The sequence below is a fragment of the Callithrix jacchus genome, chromosome 9 (assembly GCF_049354715.1).
Source record: "Callithrix jacchus isolate 240 chromosome 9, calJac240_pri, whole genome shotgun sequence".
NCBI lineage: Eukaryota > Metazoa > Chordata > Mammalia > Primates > Cebidae > Callithrix > Callithrix jacchus.
The window spans coordinates 59,743,891-59,771,177 of record NC_133510.1 but is presented as its reverse complement, the minus strand read 5'-3'; the positions used below and the strand labels follow the sequence as shown (position 1 = coordinate 59,771,177).

The following is a 27,287-nucleotide window of genomic DNA, read 5'->3' as shown; positions in this document are numbered from 1 at the left end:
TGTATATAAGCATATGTTAAAAGGAAAGGATCTGTGGAATTAAATTATTTTAATTGAGAACTAATAATTTTGTCCTAGTTTCAACCTATTGTATGATTGCTGATCTGTCAGTAGAAGTTCTTAGTTTTATTTCTGTGCTTTAAAATTAAAGGAATATGAAGCTGTCATTTCAAGTGTTCAGGTATAAAAACTTTTTTATTTTTGTGCAATTACATTTATAATAATCAAAATATATAATCTGATATTCCATTTTTAATTCTGCCTTTCCCACTTGAATATACATTTTGAGGAGTAATTTATTTTGTGAGTGTCATAATGTGTTTGTGTTTCCTCCCACTTTTTTTTTTTTTTTTTTTTTTTTAGGTTTAGGTTTAGCCTTCAACCTGCAACCGGCCTTAACGATAATTGGCAAATACTTCTATAGGAAACGACCCATGGCAAATGGACTGGCCATGGCAGGAAGTCCTGTTTTCTTAAGTTCATTGGCTCCTTTCAATCAGTACCTTTTTAATACTTTTGGCTGGAAGGGAAGCTTCCTGATTTTGGGAGGTCTACTTTTGAATGCCTGTGTGGCTGGGTCTCTCATGAGACCCCTTGGGCCCAATCAAACCACTTCTAAGTCTAAAAATAACACGGGCATAAGAGAAGATGATTCAGGCCTGAAGAAAATCAAAACACAGAAATCAACTTGGGAAAAAGTTAATAAATATTTAGATTTCTCCCTTTTTAAGCATAGAGGATTTCTGATATATCTGTCTGGAAATGTCATTATGTTCCTAGGTTTTTTTGCCCCCATTATATTCTTGGCTCCATATGCTAAAGACCAGGGAATTGATGAGTATTCTGCAGCTTTTCTGCTCTCTATTATGGCTTTTGTTGATATGTTTGCTAGGCCTTCTGTAGGATTAATTGCAAACTCCAAATATATTCGACCTCGAATTCAGTACTTCTTCAGTTTTGCAATCATGTTCAATGGAGTGTGTCATCTCTTGTGCCCACTGGCACAGAACTACACAAGCCTGATATTATATGCTGTATTTTTTGGCCTTGGATTTGGGAGTGTTAGCAGTGTCCTCTTTGAAACTCTCATGGACCTCGTGGGTGCACCAAGATTTTCCAGTGCTGTGGGACTTGTCACAATTGTGGAGTGTGGCCCAGTTCTTCTTGGCCCTCCTCTTGCTGGTAAGAACATTTTTCATCAAGGAAAATATAAAGCATAAGATGAATATCCATTAACTGAGACTTTATGTGCAGCTATTTAAATGTGTTTTATAATAATACTAATAGCCTGAAGAAATATGGGCATGTTAAATTTAGACTTTATTATAAACTATAAAATTTCATAATTGGTCAATTTTAGACCTAAATTTGTTTCAAAGCCTGGACCTATGAACTTAGAACTTATTTTAGAATGACAATTAGTAGCATAATCTTCAAAATATTTATCTACTTAGTTGTTTGGGTCTCTTAAAAATATATCAGAAAAAAATGCTATTTTATCTTTATCATTGGTGAACAGATCTCTCATATTTTGACATGGAAATGTGTCAAAAATGTAAAATAGTCTCTAAAAATGTCAGAATCCATTTTTTAACGGAGTACATTGGATATATTAAGTTGGAACTTGTTACATGAGGAAATACATTCATAATATCACTGATATGAATATATTCACATATATATTCCATATAGAGAAAGGGGTGAACAAAAATTGATTCACTGTTTTTGGGGGGCCACATACACTTATGTTCCATATTTATAAATTGGAAAGATTGCCTTCAGATTTTAAGATCTGAAATATTTTCAATGATGCCTATAAAAGTGTCTATGCTAAATTATTCAGTAAAAAGACTCAGTACATGTTTAGGGCATAACCAAAGAACACCCTCACAAATTGAGAAGTTGGTCCGATATTTAAAAAAAGAGTGAGAGAGAGATAAAATAGTCATCACAGAGCATTAGATTTTGGTTGGAGTTTCCTGTGGTTCTTTTATCATTTCCTTCTGAGTTACAGTAGTGAATGCTTTTAGAAGTAAATTCTCATATCTGAACTATGATTTAAAGATATGTGCCAGAACATTTTTAAGTTAAAATTTTGTTTAGTCTTAGACTTTAAATGTTATAAATATTGGGCCGGGTGTGGTGGCTCACACCTGTAATCTCAGCACTTTGGGAGGCTGAGGCGGGTGGATCACGAGGTCAAGAGATCGAGACCATTCTGGTCAACATGGTGAAACCCTGTCTCTACTAAAAATACAAAAAATTAGCTGGGCATGGTGACGCGTGCCTGTAATCCCAGCTACTCAGAAGGCTGAGGCAGGAGAATTTCCTGAACCCAGGAGGCAGAGATTGCGGTGAGCCGAGAGGGCACCATTGCACTCCAGCCTGGGTAACAAGAGCGAAACTCCATCTCAAAAAAAAAATGTTATAAATATTATATTCTGTTTGTAGACTAGTCTTTGCCAGCAACAACTGTATCTTGTTTTGGTTAATACTGGACTTAAGTATTCACTTTGACTCTTGGCCTAGTGTCTCATGGTCAGAGTCACTGACAGGCTAAATGTAAATTTTTCCATGTATTTAGTCAGTTTTTAAACTGTTTTCTGCATGACATCAAGGAACCATTCTGAAAGTGCGAAAATGCATGTTTAATGTTTAATTTGTTCATCTTAGTGCTATCATTGACCTTTTGTCTCTGAATTTTTTTTCACTTACGTATGCAACAAAGTTGGCTCTAAGACCTAGGTGGTGTAGTGGTTGTCTTTCCCTGTCCACCAGGGCTGTCCTGTCGTATCTAGCACAGGTGTTTTAGATGATATGTCTCTCAATATAAATATACCATGACACCAAAACAATTGTCAAAAAAGATTGAAAGCCAGTACATCTAATTATTTATCAGCCAGTTGATTTTGTTACATAAGATAAGCACAATTGGTTCTTCTTTGCATACAGAATTAGTCTGATCAAATGGGCTTTTGGAACCTATTCATTATCCACACAATTAGTAGTGTCAATAGAGAAGTTTGTATGTCACCATGCATGATGGGATGAAAACAGAATCAAGTCCAAATACAGATAGACTCTAAGAATTGAAATAAAGGAATTTTATTTGGCCCCTCCCACCTGAGCAGATATGTGCATTAATATTTTTTTTAAAGTTTCAATATTTTTGAATACCTGTTGTGTTCGCATGGCCAAACCTTGTGCCACTGGTAGCAAATGGCAGTAATTGATTTTTGACCTATTGTTGAAACTGTCAGACTATAGCCATTATAAATCCATTTTTTCATTCCATGTCTGCCACCTGCTACCCTAATGTTCCTTGAGTTGGAGATTGGCTTCTCCTCTATAGTATTTGATTACAGCTAAAACTGTCTGGTCCATAGTAGAAACCAAGTTAATATTTTTGACTAATTGAATGTTATTGCTGTTACTTCTTACACAGTTGCAGGACAGCCTTGAAAAGTAGGGAGTGTGTGGTTTCTATTTTGTATTTGGTTTTTTCAGACTGAACTTTCACTGCTCCTCTCAGAAAGAATTGAAGCTTTAGTTCTGGAAAGGAACTCCGGTTTCTTGATGATGCTAAAAAATTCTTAAATCATTTAGAAAGTATGCTGATGTGGCAGCCCAAAGTGATATTAACTCTGATAGGCCATAGACCTAATGCTTTTATATTTAGAAGTATAACAATCCAAATGGATTAAATATTTAAACATAAGACCTAACACCATAAAAACTCTGGAAGAAAACCTAGGCAATACCATTCAGGACATAGGCATAGGCAAGGACTGCATGACTAAAATACCAAAAGTAATGGCAACAAAAGCCAAAATAGACAAATAGGATCTAATTAAACTAAAGAGCTTCTGCACAGCAAAAGAAACTCTCATTAGAGTGAACTGGCAACCAACAGAATGGATAAACATTTTTGCAATCTACCCATCTGACAAAGGGCTAATATCCAGAATCTACAAAGAACTAAAACAAATTTACAAGAAAAAAACAAACAACCCTATCAAAAAGTGGGCAAAAAATATGAATAGACATTTTTCAAAAGTAGACATTTATGTGGCCAACAAACATATGAAAAAATGCTCATCATCACTAGTCATTAGAGAAATGCAAATCCGAACCACATTGATATACCATCTCACACCACTTAGAATGGTGATCATTAAAAGGTCTGGAAACAACAGATGCTGGAGAAATAGGAACGTTTTTACACTGTTGGTGGGAATGTAAATTAATTCAACCACTGTGGAAGACAGTGTGCCAATTCCTCAAGGACCTAGAAATAGAAATACCATTTGACCCAGCAATCCCATTACTGGGTATATACCCAAAGAATTATAAATCCATCTATTATAAACATACACACACAGGTATGTTCATTGTGGCACTGTTTACAATAGCAAAGATGTGGAACCAACCCAAATGCTCATCAAAGATAGACTGGATAAAGAAAACGTGGCACATATACACCATAGAATACGATGCAGCCATAAAAAAGGATGAGTTCATGTCCTTTGCAGGGACATGGATGAAGCTGGAAGCTATCATTCTCAGCAAACTGACACAAAACAGAAAACCAAACACCTCATGTTCTCACTCATAAGTGGGTGTTGAACAAGAACAGGTGGACACAGGGAAGGGAGCATCACACACTGGGGTCTGTTGGGGAGTGGGGGCTAGGGGAGAGATAGCAGGGGGTGGGGAGATTGGGGAGGGATAACATTAAGGGAAATACCTAATGTAGGTGATGGGGGATGGAGGCAGCAAACTATCACATGTGTATACCTATGTAATAACCCTGCAAGATCTGCACATGTACCCCAGATCTTAAAGTAAAATAAAAATAAACAAATAAAAATAAAAATAATTTATCAAATAAAAAAAAAGTAAAGTATCAGACTTGAAATTTTTAGTGCTCTTTCTTATGTCTGTGGTGCTCCAGTAGAAATACAAAGCAAAACTACCAGGGAGAAGAGGTTTCTTTACTAAATTTAGACAACTTATTTGAGATTCTCTTCCTTTGATATGTTATTCAAACAGTCTCAAATGACAAGAAGTCACCATTAAGATGTGAACTTATGCTGTACAGTAGACTGGCAAATCGCCTCAAGTAACTAATGGCTCTCTGTTAGGTCTTGCAATATTTGCATGATGAAAGTAGACACACATGCACACACACACACACCAAGAAGTATAACAGTCATTGCAGACAGAAATATTTGACTCGAATTAGGAAGGAAAACTAAAATTATGTAATTTTTGTTATGTTAATGGATAGGTCATGCTTACTTAAATAAACCCATTCTGCCAACTACCTGATTAGAACTGTAAATTTTGTTCAAATAGATAATATATTACAAGTAGCTAACATTAATACTGAGCCAACGACTAGATTCTAGGGAGAATGCTCTGGATTCTGACTAAACAGACTGGTTTGAAAGGTGTACACCAGAATCACTTGTAATATATATGATAATTTATATAGATTTGTATATATTACATTTTGCTGTTAATAATTATTAGGAATTAGATGTCTGCATGAACAAGAGACAAAACTAAATATAAGCTGACAAAAGTCAGTAAACCTTCAGATTTAATGGCACCAGGCTAGATTTTAAATGGTCTCAATTATCAAATGGAACAATTCGTTTGTTTTGTTTGTTTGTTGATTTATTTATTATACTTTAAGTTCCGGGGTACATGTGCAGATCATGCAAGTTTGCTACATAGGTATACACGTGCTATGGTGGTGGTTCGCTCCATCCATGGCCCCGTCATCTACATTAGGCGTTTCTCCTAATGCTATCCCTCCGCAGTCCTCCCACCCTCTACTATTCCTCTCCTAGCCCTCCACCCCCAAGGCCCCTTCCTGTGTCCATATGTTCTCATTGTTCAACACCCACTTATGAGTGAGAACATGCAGTGTTTGGTTTTCTGGAACAGTCTTTTACTGATAAGTTTGCCCTTGATAATTTAAAAAACTAGGATTAGCTCATAGTGACATGGCACTTAAACAAGAAGTTAGGTGAAGCCATTTTGCAGAGTAGTTAAGAATGAGTGCAGACAGACCTCATTAGGAGTCTAGATTCTACCATTACCTAGTTATGTAACCAGGCCCAAATTACTTCACAATACACAATTCACTTGTAAGGATCAAGTGAGATGTTACAGATAAAATGCTTAGGCTAGTGCTAGGCACTATATGATTCCCTGTTAGGAATCATGTAAAAGTCTTTGGATCTTTCCTAAAGAAAGTAATTTTTCTCTATTGAAGGAAAAAGGAAGTATGAAAAGGATGAAGCAATCCTAACATGTATGCCGGTCTTAATGTACTGGTATTATAATACTATAAGTGCATCTACATACCTTTACTAAGCATATATAGAAGTCATAATCTAGAATTTTTTTATTTTTTAAAGTCTTATTTGCCATTAATTTAAATAAGAGGAATCTACTTTGAGGAATAATTTATTTGAAATTTCTATCATTATATGACTGTTTTATTATGCCAACTTAAAAGATGTTCTTTGTCTCTTAGGTATGTTGGTGGATGTAACTGGTGAATATAAGTACATGTACATGTCCTGTGGGGCTATTGTGGTAGCAGCAAGCGTGTGGCTGCTGATTGGCAATGCTATCAACTATAGATTGCTTGCAAAGGAAAGGAAGGAGGAAAATGCGAGAAAGACGACCAGAGAATCTGAACCCTTGAGCAAACCTAAACATCCAGAAGATGTTCATGTCAAAGTCTCAAATGCTCAGAGTATAACCTCAGAAAGAGAAACTAATATTTAACAAGAATCACATCTCTGATTTCAGTGTTTATGACTTGCCCTAGGAGTTTGTTTTCCATTTTGTTTTTAAAGTACAGGAAAAGTTTTTAGCTGAAATGAAGAGTCACAATTAAGGATGGAGATAATATTCTCCTCAATGGAAAATTTTAAGTTCTTTTTAAAAACTAATTTGGGTAGTTAAATTTTGAGATTATGCATAGAAAGAATCCATGCTATAGGTTTATTTCCATACCTGACTCGGTGTGGTGGTTAAAATACTAATTTTAAAGTCTTCCAGTGACTTTCGGTCTTGGTTACATGAAGAGTTCTGAATCCCAAACCCCTGGGTTAAGTAGTTAGAAGGAGGATGTCTAATCCTACAAAGTGATCCTTTATACATTTCATTTTTTATTTGATATTAAGGTATGAATAGAATTGAGAGAAATTAATTATCTCTTCCTACACACCAACACACATAATCCCACGTGGTTACCCACATGTACACAAAATATCTGGAGAATAAAAAACAAATTTTAAAAAATCTTGATAATTTATTTTTAAAGTAAAAAAAAAATCCATGAAGACAAAAGAAACATATCTGCATGCTACTTTACAATGTTGGTTTTAAAGATAAATACATGGGTAAAAATGAGGGTGATCCTTATTCAAAAATACATCTGACTGCTATAAAAATATTTGCATATATGTTTGACAAAAAAAAGAAAATCAATGTTAAACCATTATATCTGAGCACTGTTAGACTTAATCCATGCAGATGAGTTTTTCTGAGTAGGGGGCATTAGTACCTGGTGCTAGAGAACAGAACCCTCAAATAATTTTCAGAATTCTTACCTGATATGTAACAGTATGATGACTCTTAACAATGAGCCACATTCATTGATTTTACAAGGATTTTAGTTCATAATCCAGAAAGTAATAATCAGGTATTTTCTTTTAACCAGGCCTCCATCCAGATTGGCTGTTATATTGAAATATCAAAGTAAAATCCTAGTTGGCAAGATTCTAAGTAGACTGAATTCTAATTTTTCCCAACACATAGTGGTGATCAGAGGTTACTGTTATGAGTACTCCATCTGACTACAGCTAAGACTGAGAAGTGGTTTTAATGAATCCTCTAAGCTCTCTCAGCTCCCTCCCTTCCACAAAATGCTAGAGCAAAAGCAAACCACAAGTGGGCCTTGTGCTCAACCACTGGAAATGCCTCCTAGGATAAGAATGGCAGTACTTGAAAACTCTTCCCTCTTCTGATGAGACTTCCTGCTGCCTTTGGACATAACAAAGTCAGGAAACTTATCTTCTAGAAATAGAGACACTTTGTGACTTGGAATTGTAAGTATAGTTTATAACCTGATAGCAAAAAGTTTGAAATAGTGCAGCCCAGGTTAATTCAGCACTTTCCCTCTTTCATAACTGTGTGAAAACATCTGGGAATCTGAATCACTCCTGAATACAGAGGCATATTCTTTTCAAACTATAGATACCATTTTGAATGAGAAAGTACATTTAAACAAGAAAGAAATTGTACATTATGACTAAAGCTATAAATACGATATTTACCTCTATAAATCTGAAGTTTAACATTATGATTAATTAAAAAGAAGTATTTAGTGCTTGACAATTAAAACAATGTCACCCTTAAGATGTCAAAGGCAATTTGCCATTCTTTTTTTTTTCTTGTAATAAAGGCAGGTGCTGTTTTTTCCTGTGAGATTGCACCTGGATACCAGCCTTTTGTAATAGTTAATGTCAAAGATTTGATTCATAAAGTTTATTCACTGCTTAAGCATGTGGCTCATATTTAGGGAGCTATATAAAATTCAGTTTTTCATTTAACATTTGCTCTTTTGCATATGAAGAGATATTTGTATTTTTCAAATGTTAAGTAAAACAAGATGTGCCAAGATCATAGGTAAATAAATTAGGAAAAATGTGGGACTTTATGGCTGTTTTTAATTTAGTTTCACCCTATCATGATTCTTGAATTACCTTTGTTTATATTTTTAGTTCTTTTTTATTCAGCTCTGATTTGTCAAGAAATGTAACCTCTAAATTGTGTAGTACTTCTCCAATCATAAGTTTCCAAAAAAAAAAAAATTTACTTTCCAAAAAGTGTTCTGAAAAGATATATTAAACTAATATGAATATCAAATCCCCACGGGAAATAAATGGCAAAGTAATATTCATGGGGTTTTAAGTAAAAGGCTATATTATATTCTTTTTTATTACCTTCTAGTAGAGACATCCTGCTGGATGCATTTCAGTGGCCTTCTCCAGGAAGGAGGTTTGTTTGCTTACTGATGATTTTCTTGTCACGTGAAAACCAATTCACATTTGTCTGGCTGCTCTTTGATTGTCTTCATTAGTCATCTATTTCTAACACTGATTGTATTAAATTGTTAGAAAAGAAGGTAAAATTGCATATTCAAACACACGATATGATCTGTACAATCTCACCTGACGGTAGCACTGCACAGAGTTACAAATATGCACACATATTAACTCTCATGCTTAAATACTGACAGTTAAACCAGAACACACTTGAAACAGTGACATAAATACCTGCAGTATTCAGAATTGGTCCAGGGTAATATAAATTATTTTACTTATTCACTCTCTCCACCCTCTTCAAATTGTTAGAAGATTTGCTGCTTTAGGAAAATCTTTGCAAGATTGAGAAAAGAGTATCAACCTAGGATTTTCATTATTATATAGACACATAAATGAAGGAGGAGATATATTTGGCTTCTGTGTCTGCAAATATTAGTGCTGAAAGTATTTCTTCCCCTAGAGAAAAACAGGTTTTCAATGTTTGAGATATCATGAAGCAAAGTCAGAGTATACCATTAAAATCCTCACTAATCTCTATTCCCCCATTATGAGATTGTACAAAAGGAAGGGTATCATTAATCAAGGTATCCAAATAACTCATAGCAACTTTTCAGTATTCTTTCATTCATGTTAACTGAGCACCCCATATTTTTCGTTACTTAACTTTAAATATGCCATCACTAATTTATGAAGAGAACATTGGACTTGCTCTTTTTCTGACCTATTCTCGCCTCCTTTCCTGATCCTTTTTGAGTTCACTTAGCACACCTTAAGAGACAACAGATCAGGTTTTAGTGTATTTCACATTGGAAGACATGATGTTTTCTCAGTATAAATCTACATGACTCATAAATATCACTTTTTTTGGTACCAATTTCCAACACCTTAGCTCATGGACTCATTGGCCTCTGCCTAATACTAAGGAATAAGTAAAATAATTAAAGTTGGTATATTTGAATGTGCACTTTAAAAAGTCTAGATCTTTTGTACTCATTCTGTTCTGGCTGTGCAACATGACAATCAAAAATGTAGAAAAGAAGACTAAAGGATGATATAAATGTAAGTTTTGATGTAGATGACATAAATATGAAGAGAGATTCTTGATCAGTTAGTTGAAACTTATTTTTCACTTAAAACACCGTTAAAAATCCCTTTCATATATAGAATGTTGAACACTTTTATTAAAACAAAAGAAAAAATCATTTTAGGCTCAATTTAATAGGGAGATAGGATACTTAGTGGAAAGGAACTAATATTTATGTGTCATGCATTTTGTTTATGTGATGCCTTTCAATATTTAGGCCAAACCATGGCAGAATTATTACTAGCTTGATATGATAGATGAGTGAAAACCAAAATCACAGAAGCTCACCAAACTGAAGTTAAAAGGTAATATGAACCAAAATTAAAACTCAGGGTTACCTAAAACCAGAAAGAACCCCTAGAGTGTTCACTACCATGCTGCCTCCCGATAGAGGCCAGAGAAGTAAAGGTAAATAAAATATAGGTACAAAAAAAGTACATCTTATACAGTAAAACAATTAGGTTTAACTGTAATTTGTATTATGACTTATTCATTGTTTACTAGAGAATTGCATTTACTAGAACCTGAATATGTAATTTCTAATTGCCCGCTTTTCTCCCCAATGCAAATTATCTCAAATATTGATAATGATAATGATTATGTATAGACATGACTACTTTAATATGACTCTTTTTCTCATAAAAATAACATAATACATTTTTTCTGAGGTTAGATTTAGGAGGAAAATGTTATCTTTGATGAATAAATAATTCCCAGATTGGTTGCTACATATCATGACCCAAAAAGTAAAATAATTAGCTGGATACGGTGGTGTGCACCTGTAGTCTTAGCTTCTTGGGAGGCTGAGGTGAGAGGGTCATTTGAGCCCAGGAATTTGACGCTTCAGTGAGCTATAATGGCCTCACTTGCGCTCCAGCCTAGGAAACAGAATGAGACTCTGTCTCTACTAAAAAAAATAAATAAAGTAATATGTACTTACTAGAGAACATTATATTTAGAATTTTAGGGGTTATTCCATTTATAATATTATCCCTAGCTACCAAAACACATTATAAGATACAAATGATTTGGTTTATCTATATTGTTACATATTAATTTTCATCATTTTATACAACTTATGCTACATTCTAACTTATATTTCAAGTTTCTCTGAACATCTGTGTTGTCATTCTCCTCTTTGTCCATTTGTTCCATGGAGTAAACAAGAATCATTGCTTTTGTCTTCTCCACCTAGACTTTTCAAGTCCCTAATTAGAATGTAGTTCTCCTTACCTCTATTCAAATAGTGCACTCACAAGGCACTGCATTCTTCATAGTCAACCATGATGCTCATGTTTATAATTATATACACATTTAATTGAATGTGATTTTAGAGTTTTAAAAAGCTAATCTTCTTTGGCACTATCCTGAATGTTTTTAATTTTCTCAAAGTGCCTGACAACATTGAGTAACAAAGCATACCATCACAGCATTGCACCATTATGTATTACTCTCTATCAATGCAAGGACATCACTGATACATCATAGCAACAAGATTTTTAACCATAACCATTCAGCGCACCAATCAGCATCAAAGTATTGAGAATAAAAACTAATATTACAGGGAAGGCACAGTGGCTCAGGGCTTTAATCCCAGCACTTTGGGAGGTCAAGGCGGGTGGATCAGGAGATTGACATCATCCTGGTCCACATGGTGAGACCCTGTCTCTACTAAAAATACAAAAGTTAGCCAGGCATGGTAGCATGCACCTGTAGTCCCAGCTACTTAGGAGGCTGAAGCAGGAGATTGCTTGAACCTAGGAGGCAGATGTTGCAGTGAGCTGAGATAGTGCCACTACACTCCAGCCTGGGTGACAGAGTGAGACTCAGTCTCAAAAAAAAAAAAAAAAAAAAGAAAGAAAGATGAATATCATATATAAAAACTCAAGTTTACCCATCTGTCTCTAAGAGTTTGATTTCTGCACAACCATATGCATGATCTCATCACAGGCCCAATTATCAGTAATTATAATGCTCACATAATCAAAATTATAAATTATCCTTGTTGATACAATTAACAATGAATAATTTTCTGAGCTTATGTCATTTTTTATAGTTATGATTTTCTCTTCTTTCCTATCGGTTGTTTGTGCACTGGAGATTTCAGCTCTTTGCAGGGTGCTACAATCCGGTTTATTTTAGTCTTCTCTCTCCTACTGCTTTTTCTTCACTTTAATTCATTTCTGTGCCAATCATAAAAGAATTGCTGTAGTATTGAGAATTGTCATTTAAAAAGTCTCTACTTTAAGAGCAAAATTAATATTACAAAATGAATTTTTGATTTTACAAGAGTATATGGGAATTTATATCAAATTAATTTTTCCATCCCAATTTCCTTCTTCATATATATACGTATATATATATATATATTTACTTTAAGTTCTGGGGTACATGTGCAGATTTGCTTCTTTACCAACTCCCCCTTTTTTTCTATAATTATTTTTTAAATGTTTTTCTTTCTGTGTTTTTATAATTAGAGATAAACTTTTTAACATTTTCCATGTAACTGTGGACACTTTTAGTATGGCTTTTTGTTTCTTTGGTGTATTTGGTTACATTTACACTGTTTGCATGAGCTACATGCTTTCAGTCTTCATATATACTTGTTAATAAGGTGAGCAATATTCAGGGATATTTCAATAGGCAATTATTTAATGATTATAAATTTATTCACATTTCAGCAAATATTTTTCACATGATCAAACAGGACTTTTTGTTTCTTTTTTTATTTAAATGTAGCAAAATAAGCTAGAGAATCTCTGTTACTAGATACTGAACATTCTATTAAAATAGAATAAGTTGATATAAAGCTCCTCTCTTCAGAAAAACAAAATGGCATTTTTATCTCACGTAAATTTAGGATGAAATTTTAAAACATTCTTTTGACTAAGACATTCTAGTTTTTTTTTAATTTTCATATACATCTAAAATAAGTTTTTTGAGTTAGACTCAGTTTATATAACTTGCTCGTTAGAGTAGACATTGTTTTTTCATCCTCAAATTCTCAGGAGTACACATTTCTGACAAGCTGTTCAATGGTTCAATGGATTTTATTTTTCTACCATCAACTTTCTAAATCTAACTAAAGTATTAATATTTCTACATTTAGTAAAATAGCACATATGAATTAAAATATTTATTTCTAAGCATTAAATCGAATTGTATTTTGACTTGTTTTGATATTTTGTCTCAGATGATGAATTTAATTAATTCATCTTATCCTCTCAACCCTCAGTTTTGTTAGGTAGCCACATTTTTACTATAAAAAACTAGACCAGATTAAGGATTTTACCAAACTTACACTAATACTCTTGAGTAAATGCAGCGTTGGGGATAGAATTCAGGTCTTTTGACTTCTAATTTTTTTTTCTTCATTGCACTACAGAAGCCGTAAGGTCATAATAATGACCTTTATAGAGTGAATAATGTATTTTCCTAGAAATACACATAACAACCCTACTTGATAAATAGTTTATATCCCAAATGAATATATTTTTTCCAATCATGTCTTGCAAACTCATGTTTGCAAACTAAATTTGAAGACTATTTCCTGATTGCCATAGCAGGTAATTCTTGACAAATAAGAAATCATAATTAGTGAGATTAATTATTTTGCACATCATATGTTGTTATAGCAATATCAAAATCACTTAAAACATACCAATATTGTATTAACAGAAAGGGTGTCAATATCTCATTAATTCTTGTTTCAGTTTATGTTCTTTTTTATTTTAGAAGCAGTATTCGTTTGTTTTCTAAAGTAGAATGCGAGAGCACAGAACACACAGTACAAGTTTGTTAAATTATTAAAGTGTATGCAAGAAAATGTTGCCGTTGCATAATCTTGCGGAGAGTACCTCTACAGTATGTCTTGATCTAATAACCTGAAGATGTGTTAATGAAATTATTAGAATAAGATCTATCTCCAAAATTTCTTATTTTGTGAATGTTTTTTACATTTAATTAAACAATACTAAAATCCACAACAGCTGTTTGGCAACAGTGTCACCAGAGCTTCTTTTACGTTAGAGATACCATCTACCTCCCTCTGCATCTTACCTAGATAGATAGAGTCTTTCTTGATTTTCTCCTTTATTCCCTTGCAGGGAATAAACAAAAATTACACCTAAATTAAAGATCCCTGGTGAAAGGGAAGAGGAGTTGCTGTTAGGAGTTTTCCCTGTAAAGCTGTAAAAACAGTAATCCGCATTCAGTATTTGTTTGCTTCGTTCATCAAGATGAGTTCATCAAGATATTTACCATAAAAACACATTTTTAAAAAATTGGATAAAATTGTGTATCACAGTAAAATTTTTCATGAACTGGTCCTAAAAACGTCTGTAGTAAGTGATGTGTTTGGTTAGATTCAGCTAAACTGACACCCATACATGAAGATTGCATTGTCATTCTGACAGGAAGCAGGCCTCAGTAGTTGCAGTGCATGCATTTACTAATATGAGGACCCTTCCTTGTAGTGACAAAAACAAGATTGTACCAATCAAATATGACTCAAATGGAGTAATTTCCTATATTGCAGACGAAAGAGCAGGGTCTTTTCAGGTGTTTGCTAAAATTGACAAAATTTGAAGCTTTTTATGTAAGAGTTCTTCTCCCATATATTTTAAACTAGCATGTTAATTATTTCCTAGAATGAATAATTTATTTTGTTATTTTGAAATCATTTTACTTACTACTTATATTATTTGAACAAATATGTTTTTCTCATCCAGTATTAAACTGAAAAGAACATTTAAAATAAGATTGTTGGAGTAAAAGTTATACATAAGAATTTGTTGCTACTAAGACATTCTTTGGCAACAGCCATATCCAGCTAACATTTGCAAGAATTTTTTAAGGGATTAGATTTAGGGTTAATCTTTAGAATTATTTTTAAAATGTAAATTATATTTTAGGCTGTATTTTGTGATTTTTAAATGAAAAATATAAAATATAGTTGTCTTGTTTATTCTATAGATATCTTAATGACCACTGAACAAATGATTATATTGCCACTTGGTCTACCAACTGTGGTTACTATGATAGTGAAATAAAGAGGATAGTTTTACTTGATACCTAAGGTGATCCAAGCAGTTGTTTTTACATCACCTAAATTATGGCTGTATTATTTCATTTTTTAAGAAAATTAATAAAATATAAAATAATACGTTTAAAGATCTGTCAAAGTTTTCAAATATAAGATAGACTCTTCTTTTTTGCCTTCTTACACATGAATGTACTTAGAGTGATTGTTATGTGATCTTGGGATATTTATTTTAGAAATTTTTGTATATATAGCGGTTCTGAAGTTAGCAAATAATATGTGTAAAAGAACCAAAAATGAAAGACCTGGCATTTTCATATGGATACATATTTTGTTTAAACTAAATAAAATAACATAGATTTATTTAAGTCAGGAAGATATTATGTTGTTGATCATTTTTAAAGTATGTAGTTCAATTGTTTCTACTTCGTTTTTAAGCACACTTGTTTAAGTTTTTGCCTTTCAGGTATACTACATGTTATGTGGACATATGTTTTAGAATAATCTCTTGTAGTTTCTCATTTTCACTGCATAACAAATTTGAAACCAATGTGAATTTCTCTTTGAGAGGACATATTTTGCCTGCAGTTTTGAATATAATTCATCTTTCTTTTATAGACTGTGAGCTTCCTGTGGACAAGGATGTTATTTTAATTATAATAACGACTTTAATACCTAGCAAAGTGCCAGGCATAGAGTGTTCCTTTATTGAAATGAGTTGATGGATGTAGATTATTAAAATGCTACTACATTATTCTATGATGCAGGCTGAATGTATATGAGAGTAATTCTGTAGCTAATTTTCAAACTAAGACATAGAAAACAAAACACCTGTAGCATTTTCTTTATTTAAATTTGAAACTCTGTTTTGAATCCTTTTTATTGTCAGTCAAACATTCTATGCAATATTGAAATATGCAGCAGCTAAACTTTAAGGTGTATATTAATTAGTTTTATTTTCTTTTCAAAATCAGAAATGCTCTATTTAAGCTTCCTGGAGATGTTGACAATCATTTTAATGACCAAAGGTGCTACTTAGTTTTCAACATTTACCTTGATCATAAGTGCTTCTATCTGCTGAGCTTTATTTATTCTGCTTTGCAGAAAGTTTGGTGGGAAGGATGCAATAAAATCAGAATATCTCTTTTGTCTGAATTATGCAGCTTAGCCCAGTCCATGTTCCTCTGTACTCTATTCTTACTGTATTTTAGTTAATATTTCTTACTGCTCACTAATTTTTATTGCAGGTCTGTGCTGTTTCTTAGAAAGTACATGCATATATATTTCTATAATATGTAAGAAAAAATCTGTATTGCTTATTAAATTAAAATGAAAATGAAACATGTTTATGTTAAATTTTCAAACTGAAATCTATACTACATTTTCTTAAGGACCATTCAATGCTGCTACTGCATGCTCATCAAAACATAATTTCCCACATTGGACCAAATTAAGGGCATGTCTTTTGTCTGAATGTACATAAATGTCAATGGAAGTCAGACACAGCCAAAAATACAATGAATTCCTAAGGGCTAAAATGGATTTCTACTGTTGTTGTTGTTGTTGTTGTTTTCATGAGTATACACTTTAATAGATTTACACAGAGTAAACAAACACAGTTCAAAAAGATTACATCACTGGCATCACAGAAGATCCTCTCAAACCCTTCCCAGTCTACTCTTCTTTTCTGGACTGCTCTAAAAAAAGCAGACCATTTTTTTAGAGCAGGTTTATGTTACAGCAAAATTGAAAGTCCAGGAATTTTCCATATATTGTATCTCTTGCCCTGATACATGCATAGCCTCCCTAATTATCAATATCACTCCCCATTCTGGTCCCTTGAGTGGTAAATTTGTCACAACTGATGAACGTACTGACACATCATTATTACTCAAAGTTGATAGGTTTTACATTAGGGCTCACTCTTGACATGGTGCAGTAGCTTCAGTGCGCTAAAACTCTGTACTCCAATATTCACCACAATCCCTTAAACCCTGGCAACCACTGATTATTCTACTATCTTCATAGGTTTGACTCTTTTTCAATGTCATTTAGTTAGAATCACACTGAGTGTAGTCCTTTCAGCTGGCTTCTTCACTTAAGAATATGCAAACTGACACAAGAACAGAAAATGAAATACCGCATATTCTCACTCACAGGCGGGTGATGAAAAATGAGAACACATGGACACAGGGAAGGGAGTACTACACACTGGGATCTATTGGGGGGAATAGGGGAGGGACAGCTGGGGGGGAGCTGGGGAGGGATAGCCTGGGGAGAAATGCCAAATGTGGGTGAAGGGGAGGAAGGCAGCAAAACACACTGCCATGTGTGTACCTATGCAACTATCTTGCATGTTCTGCACATGTACCCCAAAACCTAAAATACAATTTAAAAAAAAGAATATGCTTTTAAGTTCCCTTCATGTATTTTCATGGCTTCAAAAGCTCTCTTTTTTATAAAGCTGAGTAATATTCCATTGTCTAGATGTTCAATGTATTTATTAACCTATTGAAGGACATCTCGGTTGCTTCCAACTTATGACAATTACTAATAAAGCTACTTATAAAGAACATTGTGCAGGTTTTGTTTGGACATAAGTTTTTAACTCCTTTGCATAAATACCAAGGAGTGTGATTGCTGGATTGTATGGTGAGAGTATGTTTGGTTTTATAAAAAACCATCAAGCTGTCTTTTGAAGTGGCTGTACCATTTTGCATTCCCACCAGCTTTAAATGAGACTTTCTGTTACATCCTCACCAGCATTTGGTACCATCAGTCCTCTGGATTTTGGCCATTCTGACAGGTGTGTAGTATCTCATTGCTGTTTACTTCCCTGCTGATATGCGATGTAGAACATCTTTTCATATGTGAATTTGTCATCTCTATGTCTTCTTGGGTGGGGTGTTAGTCTAGAGCTTTGGTCAGTTTTTAAATTGGGTTGTTCATTTTCTTATTGTTTTAAGAGTTCTCTGTATATTTTGGATAACAGTCTTTTATCAGATATGTCCTTTGCCAATATTTTCTTCCAGCCTGTGGTTTTCTTCTTATTCTCCTGACAGTGTTTTATGTGTGTGTGTGTGAGGTGGAATATTTTAATTCTAATGAAGTACAGCTTGTCAATTCTTTCTTTCATAGTTTGTGCCTTTGGCTTGGCATCTAAAGAGGCACTGCCAAACCCGCAGTCATCTAGATTTTCTCTTCTGTTATCTTCCAGGAGTTTTATATGTTTTCGTTTTGTACATTTGGGATACACTTCCAATTAATTTTTGTGAAAAATGTAGGTCTCTGTCTAATTTCTTTTTTTGTCATTGTTTTTACATGTGGGTGTTCAGTTGTTTCAGCACCATTTGTTGAATAGACTAGTATTCCACTGTCAAAGGTCAATTGACTATATTTATGTAGGTCTATTTCTGTACTCTCTGTTCTGTTTCCTTGATCTGTTTGTCTGTCCTTTTGCCAATACCACGCTGTTTGGGTTACTGAGGATTTATAGTGAGTCTTGAAGTCAGATAGTGTCGGTCTTGCAACTTTATTCTTCTTCAATATTGCATTGGCTATTCTGGGCTTTGCCTCTTCGTTTAAACTTTAGAAGTAGTTCATTTATAGCCACAAAATAACAGGCTAGGATTTTCAATCAAGTTGCAACATTCTCTTTTAGCTCCGCAAAGTTCATTATTATCCACCTTCTGAAGCCTACTTCTGTCAATTCAGCCATTTTAGCCTCAGCCTAGTTCTGTGCCTTTGCTGGAAGGTGTTGAGGTAATTTGGGGGAGAGAAGACATTCTAGCTTTTTGTGTTTTCAGTGTTTTTTTCTCAACTTTGTGGCTTATCTACTTTCTATGAGGTTGCTGACCTTTGATTGGGGTTTTTGTCGGATCTTTTGTGTTGTTGTTGTTTTCTGTTTGTTCATTTGTTTTTCTAACAGTCAGTCCACTCTACCTTAGAGCTGCTGTGATTTGCTGGGGGTTCACTCCAGTCCTTAGTGGCCTTGGCGTGTCTGGGTCCCAGCTAAAGCAGTGTTAACAGAGAAATTTATAGCACTAAATTCCTACATCAAAAAGCTATAAGATCTCAAATCAATACCCTAACATTATATCTAAAAGAACTAGAAAAGCAAAAGCAAAGAAATCCAAAAGCTAGCAGAAAACAAGAAGTAATTAAGATCAGAGCTGAACTGAATGAGATAGAGACATGAAAAACCCTTCAAAATTCAATGAATCTAGGAAATATTTTGTTGCAAATATTAATAGACTGCTAGCTATATTGATAAAGAAAAGGGAAGAATCAAATACACACAATAAAAAATGATAAAGGCAATATCACCACTGACACTATGGAAATACAAACAACCATCAGAAAATACTATAAACACCTCCAAGCAAGTAAACTAGAAAATCTAGAAGATATGGATAAATTCCTAGACACATACACCCTCCCAAGACTAAACCAGGAAGACACCAAATCCCTGAATAGACCAATAACAAATTCTGAAAATGTGGCAGGATTGAATAGCCTACCAACCAAAAAAAGCCCAGGACCAGACAGATTCTACCAGACGTACAAAGAGGAGCTAGTAACATTTCTTCTGAAACCATTCAAAACAATTGAAAAGGAGGGAGTCAACTTTAACTAAATTTTATGAGGCCAGCGTCATCCTGATGCCAAAACCTGGCAGAGATGCAGCAACAACACCAAAAGAAAACTTCAGGCCAATATCCCTGATGAACATTGATGCAAAAATTCTTAATAAAATACTGTCAAACCACTTCCAGCAGCACATCAGAAAGCTTATCCACCACAGTCAAGTTGGCTTCATTCTTGGGATGCAAGGCTGGTTCAACATACACAAATTAATAAAAGTTCTGTGTATTTCATCACACAGAACTAAAGACAAAAACCATGATTATTTCAATAGATATGGAAAAGGCCTTCAATTAAATTTAACATCCTTTCATGTTAAAAACTCTCAAAAGCTAGGTATTGATGGAACATATTTCAAACTAATAAGAGCCATTTATGACAGACTACAGCCAATATGATACTGAATGGGAAAAAGCTAGATGCATTCCCTTTGAAAACCAGCTTAAGACAAGGATGCCCTCTTTCCCCACTCAATAGGAATAGTATTGAAGTTCTGGCCAGGGTGGTCAGGTAAGAAAAAAAAATAAAGGTATTCAAATAGGAGAAGAGAAAGTCAACTTGTCTCTGTTTGCAGACAACCTGATCCTATACCTAGAAAACCCCATTGTCTCAGCCCCAAAACTTCTTAAGCTTATAAGCAGCTTCAGCAGTCTCAGGATACAAATCAATGTGCAAAAATCACAAGCATTCCTATACACCAACAATAGACAAGCAGAGAGCCAAATCATGAATGAACGCTCATTCATAATTGCTACAAAGAGAATAAAATACCTAGGAATACAACTAACAAGCAATGTGAAGGTCCTTTTCAAGGAAAACTACAAACCACTGCTCAAGGAAATAGTAGAGGACACAAATAAATGGAGAAACATTCCATGTTCATGGATAGGAAGAATCAATACCATGAAAATGGTCATATTGCCCAAAGTAATTTATAGATTCAATGTGATTCCCATTAAACTACGCTTGACATTTTTTAAAGAAGTAGAAAAAAAACTACTTTAAAATTCATATGGTATCAAAAAAGATCCTGTATATCCAAGACAATCCTAAGCAAAAAGAACAAAGCTGGAGACATCACACTACCCAATTTCAAATGATACTACAAGATTACAGTAACCAAAAGAGACACATAGACCAATAAAACAGAATAGAGATCTCAGAAATAATACCACACATCTACAACTATCTAATATTTAACAAACCTGGCAAAAACAAGCAGTGGGAAAGGACTCCCTATTTAATAACTGGTGCTGGAAAAACTGGCTAGCCATATGTAGAAAATTGAAACTGGACTGCTTACTTAAACCTTATATGAAAATTAACTCAAGATGGATTAAAGATTTAAATGTAAAGCCCAAATCTATAAAAACCCTTGAAGAAAATCTATGCAATGCCACTCAGGACTTAGGTACATAAAAAAAATTTTCATGACAAAAATATCAAAAGCAATGCCAACAAAAGGAAAAATTGACAAATGGGATCTAATTAAACTAAAGAGTTTCTGTATAACAAAAGAAACTATCATCAGCATGAACAGACAACCTACAGAATGGGGAAAAATTTTTGCAATCTACCCATCTGACAAAGGTCTAATATCCAGAAGCCACAGGAACTTAAACAAATTTATAAGACAAATAACACCGTTAAAATGTGATCATAGGACATGAACAGACACTTCTCAAAAGAAGAGATTTATGTGGCCAAGAAACATATGTAAGACCTCAACATCACTGATCATTAGAGAAATGCAAATCCAAGCCTCAATGAGATACTATCTTGCACCAGTCAAAATAATGATTATTAAAAGGCCAAGAAATAACACATGCTGGCAAGGCTATGGAGAAATAGGAATGCTTTTACACTGGTGGTGGGAATGTAAGTTAGTTCAACCATTGTGGAAGAGAGTTTGGCAATTCCTCAAGGATCTAGAACCAGAAATACCATTTTACACAGCAGTCCCATTACTGGGTATAAATTTAAATGAATATAAATTATTCTATTATAAAGATACATGCACATGTATATTTATTTCAGCACTATTCACAATAGAAAAGACATGGAATCAACCCAAGTGCCCATCAATGATAGACTGGATAAAGAAAACATGGTCCATATATGCTATGGAATACCTTGTAGACATTAAAAGGAATGAGATAATGTTCTTTACAGGGACATGGTTGTAGCTGGAAGCCATTATCTTCAGCAAGCCAGCACAAGAATAGAAAACCAAACACTGAATGTTCTCATTCATATGTGGGATCTGAACAGTGAGAATACATGAACGCAGGGAGGGGAGCAACACACACTGAGGGCTGTTGGGTGGATAGTGGGAGGGAGATCAGAAGGATAAGTAGCTAATGCATGTGGGGCTTAATAACTAGGTGATAGGTTGATAAGTGTTCCAAACCACCATGGCACATGCTTACCTGTGTAACAAACCTGCATATCCTGCACATGTATTCCAGAACTTAAAATAAAATAAAATTAAAACTAAAATGTATATCTATGTATATACATGCAAAGATCATCAAATACATTGTTGCCATTATTATTTTAAATAAACTGTTGTCTTTCAGGCAAATTAAGAATAAGAAAAATATTTTTAAATTTACTTTCACCTATTCTCAGATGTTCTTCCTTTCTTTCTGTAGATCCAAATTTATGATTTATATAATTTTTCTTCTTTCTAAAGAACTTCTTTTAACATTTCTTACAAGGGAAGTCTACTGGTAACAAACCTCCTCAATTTTTGTTTGTCTGAGAAACTTTATATTTCTCCTTCACTTTTGAAAGTTAATTTCACAGGATCCTAAGTTGGTGAGGTTTTTTTCTTTCAACACATTAAATATTTCACTGTGCTGTCTTCTTGCTTACATGGTTCCTGAGACATTAGATTCAATTATTATCTTTGCTTTTCTAATAAGTAAGGTGTTTTCCCCTCTGACTTCTTTCAGGATTTTTTTAATCTATAATTTTCTGTACTTTGAAAATTGGATGCCTATATGTAGCTTTTCTGGTGCTTATCCTGCTTGGTGTTCTTTGAAATTCCTCCATCTGTGGTTCCATGTCTGACATCAGATAGGAGAAATTTTTGGTGACTATTGTTTCAAACATTGCTTCTGTTACTTTCTCTCTTTCTTTTCCTCCTGGTATTCCCATTACACATATGTTTTACCTTTATAGTTGTCCCACAGTTCATTGATATTCTGGGGTATTTTCAGTCACTCTCTTTTTTTTTTTTTTTTTTGCTTTGCTTTTTAGTTTTTAAAGTTTCTATTGAGATATCTTTAAGCTCAGAGAATCTATTCCCAGCCATTTCCAACCTACTAAAAAGCCTGCCAAAGCAGTCTTCATTTCTGTTACAGTGTTCTTGATCTCTAGCATTTCTTTTTGATTCTTTCCTTCAAATTTTCATCACCCCGCTTATATTGACTCCTCAGTTCTTGGTCCTTGCAGATTGTTACTTTATCCATTAAAGCCAGTTACATATTAATCCTTGTTGCTTTATATTTGCAGTATTATAATTCCAGCATCCTTGCCTTATTTGAGTCTGGCTTTGATGTCTGCATTTTCTTTAAACTGTGCTTTTTGTTTTATTTTGTTTCTTGCCTTTTATTGTGTCTTATATGTTTTTCCTGATATTCAGACATGAAGAACTGGGTAAAAGAAATAGATGTAAAAAGGCCTTTAGTAATGCAGTGGTAAGGTCTAGGGGAGGGGGATCATTCTATAGCCGTCTACTTACGTCTCCTTCCTTGGTGAGCCTGTGTGTCTGGACTGTGAACTTCACCTGCTTCTGGATCTCCTTTTCTCCCCTTCTGTGGGACAGGATGGCTAGAGCTGGCTGAGTTGGTATTTCCCTTTTCTGGGGTCACTTAGACTTGGATACAACTCCAGAAGGTTAGGCTTTGGTTAAATAGTTCCTTCTTCTTTTTAAGAACTGAACGCTCTAGGGTATTTCTAAATGGTTCATTTCTCCCTCCCCCTGCTGGAAGCATGAGGTATTTCTCTGATATTCACCTGGTAGAGCTTGTTGAGGTTGGTCTTACAAATGTGTGGTAGCCTCTGATGGCTGGGTCCCCCTAGAGTAGTTATCTCTCAGATTTGTCCTCATTGAGCCCCTAGCAATTCAAGTGCAGTTCAGGTTTGCTACCTTCACAGTGGTATTACAGGACAGGGGTTCTGATCCAGACTTCAAGAAAGGGTTTCTGGATCTCACACAAGAAACTATTTAGGGTGAGTTCACTGTGCAAAGTGAAAGCAAGTTTATTAAGAATGTAAAGGAATAAAAAAATGGCTATTCCCAAGTCCACTGGTTGCCTATTTTTATGGTTATTTCTGATATGCTAAACAAGTGGTGAATTACTTATGCCTCACCTTTTTAGACCATATAGGGTAACTTCCTGAGGTGGCCATGGCATAAATTGTCATGGAGCTGGTGGGAGTGCAGCAGTCAGGACAACCAGAGATCACTCTTGTGGCCATTTTGGTTTGGTGGGTTTTGGCCAGCTTCTTTGCTGCAACCTGTTATATTTGCAAGGTCATTATGACCTGTATTTTGTGCGGACCTTCTGTCTTATTCTGTGACTTAGAATGCCTTAACCATTCTGGAATGCAGTACAGTAGGTTTCAGCCACATGTTACCCAGCTCTGTTTAAGATGGAGTTGTTCTGTTTACACACCCTTGACAGTGGTTCTTGCAGAGATTATTACTCATGTTTTCTGCTTCCGTAAGTTGTGATTATCTGTAGTTATCTGTTGGTCTCTCCATCTGAACAAGAGCAAGTGAAGATCTCCCCTGATCTTCACTTCTTATGGAGCTAAGAAGAGTTATGATTTTTGGTTTGTTCAGTTTTTTACTTGTGGTTAGAACAGAACACTGACTTCCAAGCTTTTCAATGCTGGGCTAGAAACTGAACTCACCCCATCCTTTTTAAAAAATTGCTTCTAAATTGGAGCTCATCTTCTAATCATTATTTTTAATGCAAATATATTATTTAACATTTTTATTTTTGTCTCGAACTTTTATCACAGTTTATTTCAAGATAGTGATTAACACTACATTTTTTTGAATAATGAGAAAAGGAAATGGTTCTGAAATTTCTCAACCTGAAAATTGTTGGTCATCATAATGGGAAGACTTATGTGCTTGCATTTAAAGTACATACTAATGGGGCATTGATAATCAATCTGTGCCAGTCTCACCTATTAACCAAACTATCTTGATGCAGTTCTATTTCCAGTGATATTAATTATGTAACATTTTATTAATAGATACAAAACGTTTTACAATGTGGAAATTAGAGAATCTGTTGTGGAAAAGTGATATCTGTAGAACAAAGAGAGCTTGAGAAATATTAAGTAACAGATTTGCATTTGATTTGATACAAATTAATAGACATATCTTAAAAATTGCATGGAAAATTAAATGTGAAACACTTAAAACTCTATTTCACTTATAAGAAGCAATATACATTAGCCATTATTATCTATTACAAGATCCTCCCTCTCAAATATAATTTACCTTATGAAGCCATTAACCCGTGTCAGTAAATTAAAACTACATATGAAGTTCCCTAATATCTCAATTTTACTTTAATATAACTCATTGCTATCAAATAAAGGATTTCACAAGGAATGTAGTACTGCAAATAAGTAAGTTTTGTAGCATAGTACTCTTATATTAATACAAACCATCTAATCAACATATTTGAATCACTAATTTACTACTGTAGCAATTCGGAATGCATTCAGAAATACAAAACCAAATTGCAGTGGCTTATGCAAATAAGTTTTTTTCCCCTCATATAACAAGAAATTCAGAAATGGCTGCCTAAGAGCTGTTTCAAGTCTGAGTAATGCCATCAGAGACCAAGAGTCTTTCTGACTTTCTGCTCTGTCAGTCTTAGTACTGACAAATGGTTTCACTTTATCACCTCATGACTGCTGCACTTCCTGCCATCACATTCACACTTCAGGCAGGATGACTGGGAAAGTGCAAAGGATGCAGTGCGTAGGGGCCAAGGGCTGTGCCAATTGAATGTGATCCTTCAATCATTAACGTAGGGGCTTTCTCTGAAGCCCATTTTAGGAGCTTCCCACTGCCATCTCACTAGCCAGAACTGGCTGGGTGATCATATGACCACTCCTAACAGTCCAGCAGTGATTCTTCCCTGAAGCTTCAGTAGACTCTGTCTTCCCTGAGCTCAAGGGCTGTTTCTCTATTTATAAAAAGTTAGTAACAAGAGAAGATCAAATAGGCCATGCGTGATGGCTAACACCCATAATCCCAGCACTTTGGGAGGCCAAGGCAGGCAGATGACCTGAGGTCATGAGTTCGAGACCACCCTGGCTGACATAGTGAAACCCTTTCTCTACTAAAAATACAAAAATAAGCCAGGCATGGTTGTGAGTGCCTGTAATCCCAGCCACTTGAAAGGCTGAGGCAGGAGAATCGCTTGAACCCGGGAGATGAAGGTTACAGTGAGCCAATATTGTGCCATTGCACTTAAGCCTGGATGAGAAAAGTGAAATTCTGTCTCATAGAAAAAGAGAAAAAAAAGAGAGAAGGCCAGACAAATATTAGGTGTCTGTCATCTGTCATGATGTGGAACTTGACATAAGCTACATAGATTAGCTTAATATATATAAATGGATTTCACCTAATATATAAAATTAGGTGAAAAACATTATGTAATATAGCTTTCATTTAAAAGGCTATTAAGTCAAAATAAAAAATATTTTTCTCATGTATTTTCTCCTAGACAGGGAGAAAGCAACTGTGTTTGTGTGTGCAGGTGTGTTTTTTTAGGGTCAGGGCCTGGTGGGCATGGAGGAGTTGCATCTTGTGTTCAGAGGCTTCCTACACACCAATTTGGCCAAATGCAGAAGCGGTATTGGTAGGGAGGTATACATGACAAATGAATAAAAAATATTAAAAGCACATAAATAGCTACATAAACTGTAAAACATTACTTTAGGCATTTGACAAATCTATTTGAGTATTTATAATTGTAGAGATATGCTGAGTTTACAGTAGTAAACAAAACAGTAAAATATTTAGAACACATAGTTTTCTAGTGGAGAAAACAATAAAAAAGTTATTAAATATGTTAGATAACAAGGGCTAAGAAAAATAATAGATCAGGGAAGGGGGATAAAGAGGTTGCAATTTTAGATAGAATGGAAAATGAAAATTAGGTGATATTTGCATATAAAAACAAAGGAGGTGAAGAAACAAGCCATGAAGATTTCTGAAGAAGGGACATCCTGAGCAAAGAAAACAGTAAGTGCAAAAGCTCTGAGCCAGGAGTATGTCTGACATGCTCAAGGAAAGGGTAAAGTGTTCAGCAGGGTTCAAACAGAGATAGGGCTGGAGAAA

The 27,287-nt window shown here is 34.5% G+C and overlaps 1 protein-coding gene across 14 annotated transcripts in view; it reads left to right on the top strand.

The window, feature by feature from the left end:
- SLC16A7 (solute carrier family 16 member 7) overlaps positions 1-27,287 on the top strand; it is a 490,902-nt gene that overhangs the window by 156,242 nt on the left and 307,373 nt on the right. For 8 of the 14 annotated variants that reach the window (XM_035256230.3, XM_002752674.7, XM_035256229.3 and 5 more), the window contains 2 exons: positions 364-1,182; positions 6,551-10,964. In XM_035256230.3, the coding sequence (XP_035112121.1) occupies positions 364-1,182; positions 6,551-6,807 (1,076 nt within the window). In that variant the 3' untranslated portion in view covers positions 6,808-10,964. Of the gene's footprint in view, positions 1-363; positions 1,183-6,550; positions 10,965-27,287 lie in introns of those variants that run through there. The other 6 variants (XM_078336211.1, XM_054238333.2, XM_078336209.1 and 3 more) reach the window with 1 other exon arrangement.